General features: G+C 46.1%; 1 protein-coding gene and 1 pseudogene across 5 annotated transcripts in view; one reads left to right on the forward strand and one right to left on the reverse strand.

The window, feature by feature from the left end:
* The window catches only part of Luc7l (Luc7-like), a 32,612-nt gene extending 24,529 nt beyond the window's left edge, over window positions 1–8,083 (forward strand). For 3 of the 5 annotated variants that reach the window (NR_037906.1, NR_037905.1, NM_025881.3), the window contains 3 exons: window positions 119–207; window positions 1,906–1,935; window positions 2,534–3,303. Coding sequence is in view for 3 of the 5 variants with exons in the window: in NM_025881.3 (NP_080157.1) it covers window positions 119–207; window positions 1,906–1,935; window positions 2,534–2,705 (291 nt within the window). In the remaining 2 variants the exon portion in view is untranslated. Of the gene's footprint in view, window positions 1–118; window positions 208–1,905; window positions 1,936–2,533; window positions 3,304–4,197 lie in introns of those variants that run through there. The other 2 variants (XM_017317615.1, NM_028190.3) reach the window with 2 other exon arrangements.
* Window positions 8,852–9,634, reverse strand: Hba-ps4 (hemoglobin alpha, pseudogene 4; annotated as a pseudogene).

The raw sequence follows: 9,962 nt of genomic DNA on the forward strand, positions 1-9,962 counted from the left end.
ATGTAGAAAATGATGGTTAATTTTTTTTTCATGTGTTCTGTTAGCTTTTAACTGAGTAGAATATTGTTTCCTAAAAGCTGTTGCTTCTCCTTATTTTCCCATTTTTTCATTTATTTAGAAAACTGTGGCTGAAAAACAGGAAAAAAGAAATCAGGATCGATTGAGGAGAAGAGAGGAGAGAGAGCGAGAAGAGCGCCTGGGCAGGAGGTAAGCATGGGGGCTAGCCTTAGGAAACTGCTGTTGCTGTTTTGTGACTTGGAGCCATCAGTGTTTGAAACATATAAAAGCATGCATTTATTTATTTTGAAGCAGGGTCTTACTAATGTAATCCGGACTGGCCTAGAATTTACAGATATGTGCCTGCTTTTGCTTTCCAAGGGCTGAGATTAGGGTATATGCCATCACACCTGGCTCCAGTGTAGCCTTTAAAAGCAAAACCTATGACATATTCACTGTGGTGAGGTGCAACACTGACTGATTGGAACTAGGGAAGGAGGAGCTGACAAGGGTCCCCTCTCCCTTTTCCTCTTACCCCCTCTGTCCGTGTGTCCCTCTCTACCCCCTACAGTTGCCCTGTATAGCTCCAGCTGTCCTGGGACTTGTTCTGTAGACCCCTGGCTGCCCTCAAACTCAGATCCACTTGACTCTGCCTCCTAAGGACTGGGATTAAAGGTCTGTCCCACTGCTACCCAGCCATCTTTTAACCTCACCCAGACAGCTCCTCTGACAGCTGGCCATGGAGCCCTTATCAAATAGGGAAGGCAAAAGTGGATCTACTAATGGTAGCTAAGCAGCAGTCTCATGGCAGTGCCTTGAAGGGAAATCATCAGCTTTGGACTTGAGGGTGGAAGCTTTGTATGGCTGTCTTTTTTCTTTTTAATTGGTTATGTGGGATCACTGGACAGACTCCCATAAAATATGTGGTTGGAATATGTTCTTGCCCATTGAGAAGCAAAATGTAAGGTGTTTGGCAAAAGCCTCCACACCAGTGAGGCACTAACGGGAGTTAAGAGGCAGGAAGAGTGTGGGTGATAAGGTCTGGGGTAGGCGGTCTGGAGTAGAACTGACTGGACTTGGTGACTGTTTAGGAAGGAATGAAGTTGGCCTCACGGTTTCTTTTCTTCTTGGTCTTTTGATACAGTGTTTTTCTGTATATCCCATGCTATTGTGGAACTAGCCTTGTAGATCAGGGATCTGATTGTCTCTGCTTCTCCATGCTGGGATTAAAGCATGTATTATCATGCCTACCTGGCCTTTCTGGTTTCTTTTTTTTTTTTTTTTTTTTTTGGTTTTTCAAGACAGGGTTTCTCTGTATAGCCCTGGCTGTCCTGGAACTCACTTTGTAGACCAAGCTGGCCTTGAACTCAGAAATCCGCCTGCCTCTGCCTCCCGAGTGCTGGGATTAAAGGCGTGCGCCACCACGCCCGGCTTGCCTTTCTGGTTTCTGATCTGGAGTTGTTCCTTACCTAGAACAGGGAGGGTGGAACCAGGAATAGGAGTTAGAATTTGCTGTATTCAGCCGGGCGTGGTGGCGCACACCTTTAATCCAGAGGCAGGCGGATTTCTGAGTTCGAGGCCAGCCTAGTCTGCAAAGTGAGCTCCAGGACAGCCAGAGCTATACAGAGAAACCCTGTCTCGAAAAAACAAAAACAAAACCAAAACAAACAAACAAACAAAAAAAAACAACAAAAAAAAGAATTTGGCTGTATTCAATTTGAGATGCCTGAGAAGTACTCCGATAAATATTTGGGATTAATTTCAAAGAAAAGATCAGAGCCAGACTCATCTATGCACTCTTGAAGCATCTCACTAAGTTGCCTTAGCTGGCTTCAGATTCACGGAGATCCATTTGCCTTTGTCTCTTAGATGGATTAACATTTTTCATCTATTTATCTTTCTGTTTAGGTCTGGATCAAGAACCCGAGATCGCAGAAGGTAGGTTTCAAGATCTATCACAGGGCTCTCAGGTTGAGTGCCTTTTTCTGTAAAAACATTTAACTGATGTTCACAGCCTCACAAGACTGTTTTGTGAAGAGTATAGATGTTAGGGTTTAGCACAGTAGAAAGATACCACGTGGACTCCCATGCTCTCACACATACGCTGCCACTGCTGGGGTGAGGGGAGACCCCGTTGAAGAGCAACTAGGAATGTCCAAGTCCTTTTTTGTTTTTGGGTTGGTGGTGGTTGGTTTTGTTTTTTGAGATGGGGTTTCTCTGTATAACTTGGCTGTCCTGGAATTCTTATTGAAGAGGCTGGCCTTGAATTTAGAGATCCTCCTGTTTCTGCCTCCCAAGTGCTGATATTAAAGGCATATGCCACCTTACCTGGCCAAGACCTATGTTTTCAAGAAACATTCAGGGGAAAGATACGGCCTTCCGATTAATTCAGGGGACTTTCACTTCCAAATTGTACATTGTAGGAGGAAAAAGGAATCCCAAGAACCCTGAAGGCCAATAGATGCTGAGAGTTGAGGAACGAGGGTGGTTTGATCCCAGTGACATCTTAGCTTTCAAAATCATCTGGGTTTTCCAGGTCACGCTCCCGGGATCGTCGACGGAGGCGGTCTAGGTCTACCTCCAGAGAGCGGCGGAAGTTTTCCCGTTCCAGATCCCGAGATAGATACAGGCGCCATCGCAGCCGTTCCCGGAGCCACAGCCGGGGTCACCGCCGGGCTTCCAGGGACCGGAGTACAAAATACAAGTAACTACTCTGACTCCTCAGTAACTTCAACCAGGAGTGAGCCCTTTGTCTCTGTGTTCCCAAGATCTGCTAAGATCTGTCATCCTTGCCTTTTGGCCATTACATCTGGTAGGGACAAGGTTGGGCTTGTGGGGATGCAGGTTCTGGGTGACTAGCACCCAGTGTTGGTGCCCCGAGGAATAGAGAGCGGCACCAGTACAACACTTGGCTGGGATGGGGCAGGGCAGTGAGCTCTCTCACATGGCTCCGCTTTGCTGGGCTTTACCTACTTTAACTTGGTAAAAAGCAGCTGAGATTTTTGTCTTGATCAGGTTTTGCTTAATTACTTCTCTTGGACTTTTTTTAAATTTTTGTTTTGAGACAGGCATTCACTTTGTAACTTAAGTTGATTTGAACTCAGGATCCTCCTGCGTGCTGACATGACAAGTGTTTCTCCCCATGCTTGACCTGTGCCTTTCCATTCCACTTCTTCCATTGTTGTTACATCCTGGGTCATATTTCACGCGCAAAGCTTTGTTGTATTCCCATTGTTTTGTTTCTGTTACACTGAAAACTTTCCTTATTAAAATTCTTTGCTTTTTATTTACTTTTATTATATGTTTACATTAGTGTATTATGTCATGTGTGTTACTGTGTGTGTGTGTGTGTGTGTGTGTGTGTGTGTGTACATGTATTGTTTGGAGGACAAAAAAAGTATTGGATGCTCTGTAGCTGGAGTTACTGATGATTTGGGGATACCCAACTTGGGTGCTGGGAAATTTGCTCAGTTCTTTACAAGAACATCATATCCTCACTTATGTCTCTAGCCCTTATTAAACCTTTTCTTTTTTTTTTTTTTTCTTTTTTATAATATTTATTTATTATATGTAAGTACACTGTAGCTGTCTTCAGACACTCCAGAAGAAGGAGACAGATCTTGTTACGGATGGTTGTGAGCCACCATGTGGTTGCTGGGATTTGAACTCCAGACCTTCAGAAGAGCAGTCGGGTGCTCTTACCTGCTGAGCCATCTCACCAGCCCTTATTAAACCTTTTCTAATGTTACCTTTTATCAGATATTTTGAGACCAAATCTCCTGCAGACTTAGTTACTCCTGTCTGTCTCACCCTCCTGAGTGTGAGGATTACAGGTGTTAGCCACCATCACCAGCTAAAAGGGTCAAATTTTCTTTTTTAAAAGATTAACTGTGTCATCAGAAACCTAATGAAGTCAATCTTGGCCTGGTGCTGATGGTGGTACATTCCTTTAATCCCAGCACTGGGGAGGCAGAACAGGTGAATCTCTTGAGTTTGAGGTCTGCCTGGTGTACAGAAGGAGTTTCAGGATAGCCAGGGCCACATGGAAAAACCTTGTCTTAAAAAGAAAAAAGTGCCTGAATGTGGTGGGGGCATGCCCTTCTCTCATCCAGGGTTGAGGGTCTGCCTTACTGGTTCCTGTGCAACAGCCAGCCAGAGGGAGATGGCAGCCTCTGCTGAGCCTCTGGTTCACTTTCCCAGGTTCTCCAGGGAGCGCTCATTGAGAGAGGAATCCTGGGAGTACGGGCGGAATGAACGAGGGCCCACTGACTGGAGGCTGGAGAATTCCAATGGCAAGACTGCATCGCGGAGGTCGGAGGAGAAGGAGGCTGGCGAGATCTGAATCTGGCTCAGGCGCTGTAAATAGTCTGACAAATGTTCGGCACCGCCTAAATTACCCTTTATATTTGCTGATACAACTCATCTTTTGTAGTTAAAATTTCTATTGTTTGGTCCTAGCTGTGAGTTTCTAGAGTTGTTCAGAGCTGCTTCTGTGTTTGGGGTTACATTGTATAGGAACAAATAAATCTGGCGGCTGCCTCCTGACAGCTGTGTTGGGGTATCTGCTGTCCTCTAGAGTAGAGGCACTTCACTAGGACCCTGCACCTGTGGAGAAAAGGCTGGTGCTGCCATTACCTTAGGAAACTGACCAAATGTCTGACCAATTTGATTTTTGGCACTCCCAACACACTTAACTGAGCCAGATGTATGTGGCTTCGTTTCCTGGTTCACGCTGCATCTTAGCTGCTCATGTACTCGCTCAGTGCAGACCATAGAGCAGGTTCTGTGGATGGGAGAAGGTGGCCATATGACACAGTTATTTTCCTAGGAAGAGCTGTATCTGTTGAAACCTTAGCTCAGGTCAGCTACACTGCAGTTCCATCTTGTTACTTAAGTGGAATAAAGACATAGATGACCTGCTAATCAAGAAGTCCTTGAGGGAGAGTTACAGCTTAGGTCAGGTATTCTGGGAGGTTTATACTCAAGACAGGCTAACTGTTACCCCCTGAGCATTTGTTGTTGCTCACAAGGACCAATGCCTTAAGACCAAAGTGAAGCCCAAATAGAAAGGATCACTGAATAGGAGTTGCTTCCCTTCACTTGTCTTGGGGAGGGAGGCATTACAGTTTGTTTTTGGAGGGAACCTTAGTTGGTTGTGTTAAATGAAAAAGCCTCCCCTTCTCCATGCTGTGCTTGTAAAAACTTAGATGCTGTTCTTGAGCTGTTGATTTGATGGTTACACATAGGATCTTGTGATTTTGTAATGTGGCTCCTGGTGATGCTGTGAACTCCCGTCTGCAGGAGGATGTATGTGGGTACCTGCTCTGCTGGTATTGTGAAAACAGGCTTTTCTTGATCAGCTGTCTCCATATGCAAGAAAGTAGGGTGGACTATCTCTGGAGGCACTGGGGCTCCGTACCATATACAGGTGCCGTGTGTAGATTTCATTCACCTCTAGTCCCTTGGCCTCCAGGTGGGGCTCAGTTTAGCTCTGCTGACTTCCTGGAATAAGGTTTGTACCTGGGCTTCTTGGTCCCAGGTAGACATTTTGACTAGCTGTGACCACTTATGCTGGGCACATTTTGTTTCTTGGACTCTTTTGGGCCTTAACTGGACAGTCCTAACCTTAGATCCAACATCAGCATGTCTGGTTTGGATCCCTCTCTAAATATAAATGTGTGTATGGAGAAACAGCTGTTTTGCTTTATTTTATCACAGAGTAAAGATTCTGGAAACATTTCTGTGCCATGGCCTGTAGTACCCACAGGATGATCCCTGGGGTCACGTGGTATACAACTACAACTACTGGGTACAGTAGGCAGACCCCCTGCTTACATGGCATCTTTTTGAGTGGTCGGCTTTCCCAGTCTCTTGTGGAGGGTGAGTTTTACAAGGATGTTGTGGCAAAAGTTTTTTGTCGGTTTTTGAACCTTTTCTGGAAAGACAGTCTTGTCTGGGCAGACTTGGATTTCAGGACTCAAGGCACACTTGTTTCTGTCCCAAGTAGCTGTTACTAACAAGTGTCCCAACATGCCTAGATGCTTTTTTTTTGTTTGTTTTTTGTCTTGTTTTTGTTTGTTTGTTTTTTGTTTTGTTTGAGACAGGGTTTTCTGAATAGAACCAGCTGGCCTCAAACTCAGAGATCTACCTTACTCTGCCTCCTGATGTTTTGTTAACTTTTCTTAAGTGGAGTTTCCTGTAATTTAGGTGGACATAGATGATAACCAGAGATCTGTTTGTGGTGTTGTTGGTAGCTCTGGACATTATGCAAGAAATCATAGGGTCCCTGGGCAGTGGTGGCGCATGTCTTTAATCCCAGCGCTTGGGGGGCAGAGGCAGGCAGATTTTTGAGTTCCAGGCCAACCTGGTCTACAGAGAGAGACCCAGGATAGCCAAGGCTACACAGAGAAACCCTGTCTCGAAAAAACCAAAAAGGAAAAAAAATCATAGGGTCTTCCATCTGTAACCCGAGGTCTGACACAGGTACTGATTACGAAGAGCAAGCCTCCAAGGAAGAATTGGGAGAGCCAGTAGTTTTCAAAAACCCAGTAACCAGTCACCCATGGGCCCAGAGCACAGGAGGTGGGTATCCAGCTCAGAGAGAGTAGATACACCCTTCCTGGGCCCTCTTGTTCTTTCTAGGCTTTTGGTGTTGCCCAGTGCACTGAGTGAAGAGGTTGGAGTGCACTGAGTGTTGGAGGCCTCTTGAATTTCCCAATGTCCCATGGTCATTGTAACAGGTAAAAGGCTGGGTCTTCCCTTGGATCTGTGACTCTTGGAACTTGGCCCATTGTATTGAAAGAATAGCCACTTAATATCCAGATAATGAGGGCAGATGCAGGTTGCGCCTCTTGGAGGACCCATCCCCAGTTCAGCAGTACTTGGAAGTCAGTACCTGAGTCGTGTGGCTTAGGAATGTCACTGTCTGTCAAGGCCTGTATGGTGAGCCAGAAGTATCCAGAGTGGGCCAGGTGAAGGTTAACAAGCTGACAATTGCTTCAGGAAGCTCTGGGAAAACTTGGTTATCCTGATGGGGGTCCCAACAGCAGGATCAGTTGTCTGCGTTTGACTTTACTCTGCAGTCTGGTCCTAGAATGTGTGAGCTCTGTTTGTTTCCAAAGGTAGCTGTGGCCTGGCAGCTTTAAGCTTACCTGGACTCTAAAGCCTCACATTTTATACCTGGCATGCACTATTAGAATACACTGAATTTTAGTGTGTACTTTGTCAGTGTCTTCTGCCTACTCAGTTCTTAACACACTTCCTTGGGTCTAAATTTAAATTTACTGCTAAAATGAAAGTAATTCTCAAGATACTGTTGTTAGGTGTGTGACTTCTAGCACATGTTTTTTTCAGAACAGTGATATTTATAGAATACTGTGATGTATTCCAGTGATAGCAAAATGCAACAAAGCTTCTTATAACAAACTCCCATTATAGCCACTTCTGATGGGTATAAGTCAGTGACATTTATGTGTCCAGTGTTGTGAAGTGATCACTGATACAAAGTTGCAGGATGTTCGATCCAGACAGAAACTTCAGCCCACCAGTTGAAACTGACTAGCTTCTCCTGAGCCCCCTGGCAACCAGGAACCCGTTTTCTCTCTATAGTTTGCTCATTTGGATATTTCACAAAAATGGACTCATGCACTGGGTGGCCTTTGGTGTGTTGGCTTCTTCCACTCAAGGTTTCTACAAAACTTGGCTGTGTGATGTAATCTCATTACTTTTATGAGTAAGAAATACTCCATTCTGAGTGTAAGCTACGTATTTCTCACTGTGATGGTTAACTTGCTAAACTCGATGGGCTTAGAAACGCCATGAGAACACACCCCTGCGTATGTCAGTGCAGGTGTTTCCAGGGAATTCAGTGAGAGACCCACCAAGGATGTGGGCGGCACCATCCTATGTGCTGGTATCCTAGAATGAAGAAAAAAGGAGGGCAAGAGCTGAGCACCAGCCATCTCTCAACTTCCTGACTGCAGATGCAATGTGACCAGCTGCCTTAAGTTCCTGCAACCATGACTTCCCACCACAAGGACTGTACCCTTATACTGTGAGCCAAATAAACCTTCCCTCAGTTGCTCTTGTCAGGTGTTTTGTCACTCGTGGGCCCAGGGAAAAGAGACTCTGATGTTACTGCCCAGAATACTAAGAACCCTGATGTAGTTCTTGGCTGGATTCATTACCTCCAAGGTTTGTTTTTGTCTCTGTCTTTTGAGACAGAATATCACTGTATAGCCCTAAACTCACTGTATGGCCTACAAACCCGAGGATTTATATGAAAGCTGTGTATATATTGGTGCTAAACCTGATAAACCAGGGCCTGCTGTGCAGGGTGGATTTACATCTAAGGAAGCATTTGGTTAGCCTTCCACCTCTGAATGAAATGAAAGGTAGCAGTGGGGAGAGAAAATGGTATTCCAGTAAGTTCATGTTGAAGGCTGATATAATACCAAGGGTAGGAGTGAACCAAACGAGGCACTGTAGGGCCAATGGTTGTCCAGAAACCTCAGGAAAAGGACCAGTTGGCCTTCTCTTTCCTCCTTTCCTTTCCTGCTTGGCCTTCCTCAGCATAGGGACCCAGGCAAGGAATGTATCCCCCTAGAATGTAGGGCGTACAAAAATGGTCTTCAGCCAGCATGTTGTGACTCATTTGGGGTCTTAAAGTATCCTGCATATCAGGTATTTGCAGTTGCTAATAATAGTTATGAAGAGGCAACAAAATAAACATGATTGGGTGTCACTACAACCACATTAAAAGGTAGCAGGATTAGGAAAATTGAGAGTCACTGCTTAGAGCCTAGAGGTGTCCCCACACTAAACATGACACCTTTGCAGAGGCAGAGAACACAGGCTTCTTACCCAGGCTGTATTCAAAGGCTAAGAGGTACAGATGCAAGGGAGGGAAGAGGGCCTGGCCAGAAGGTAGGGCTAGCAGGCGGTAGCTCAGCATGGTGCTCACAGAGGCAAGGAATTTGTCCAGAAAGGCATGCACCGCAGGGGTGAAATCAGCAGAGTGGTGGATAGCCAAGGTCACCAGTAGGCAGTGGCTCAGGAGCTGTGGAGACAGGAAGGGTCAGTGCATAGTAGACACCTGGGGCCTCTGCTCCCCTTCCTGGAAGCACTGTGTTCCCTGCTGTAGGCACGAGGATCACAAGCCCTCCATAGGGGTCCCAGATGCCTCCTGCAAGGTGCTAGCTAATACCTTGAAGTTGGCGGGATCTACACACAGCTTGTGGGCATGCAGGTCACTCAGAGTGGACAGGGCATCGGGCAGGTCATTGACATGGTTTACAGCATCAGTCAGCACATCCATTACCTTCTTGCCGTGAGCCTGGACCTGGGGGGAGCGCTGGCTTACATCAAAGTGAGGGAAGTAGGTCTTGGTGGTGGGGAAGCTCTCAAACAACCTGTGAAAAAGAGAAGTTGAGGTCACAGGAAATCAGGAGCTGCCCACTGAGTCCCAGGTCTGTTGAGGATCCTGTGATCTATACAGAACAGGGTCCTGATCTCACCGTCCTATGGCTTCTGCGCCATAGTCAGAATGACCAGCAATCTTGTCCCAGATAGTCCTGAGGTTGGCTTTGTCTTCCTGAGAGATCACCATGGTTTCTTCTTGAGTCCATCAGAATCAGAAATTTGCTGGACCTGAAATAAGCAGCACTTATATGCCTACAGCTCTTGGGACACGCCCTTTGGGCAGTCCTCATTGGCCTGTGCTCTGCCTGCCCTCAAGAGGTCTGGGGTTGGGGATCTGCCTCTGGGTGCAGGGAATCCTCATCACTTGCCTGTGTGCCTCATGTTCTTTTCATGTCTCCATCAAGTGGAGTTGGGGAAGAAGTTAGGATCTCCCTGTCTTGGGCAGAAAAAGAAGTCGCTCAGACCAAACTAAACAATACCCATTTTTACACTCTCCTTCATAACCTACACCCTACTTACAAGCCTGAGACCTAGGCTTCACCCTG

The sequence above is a fragment of the Mus musculus genome, chromosome 17 (genome assembly GCF_000001635.26).
Source record: "Mus musculus strain C57BL/6J chromosome 17, GRCm38.p6 C57BL/6J".
Classification (NCBI taxonomy): Eukaryota; Metazoa; Chordata; class Mammalia; order Rodentia; family Muridae; genus Mus; species Mus musculus.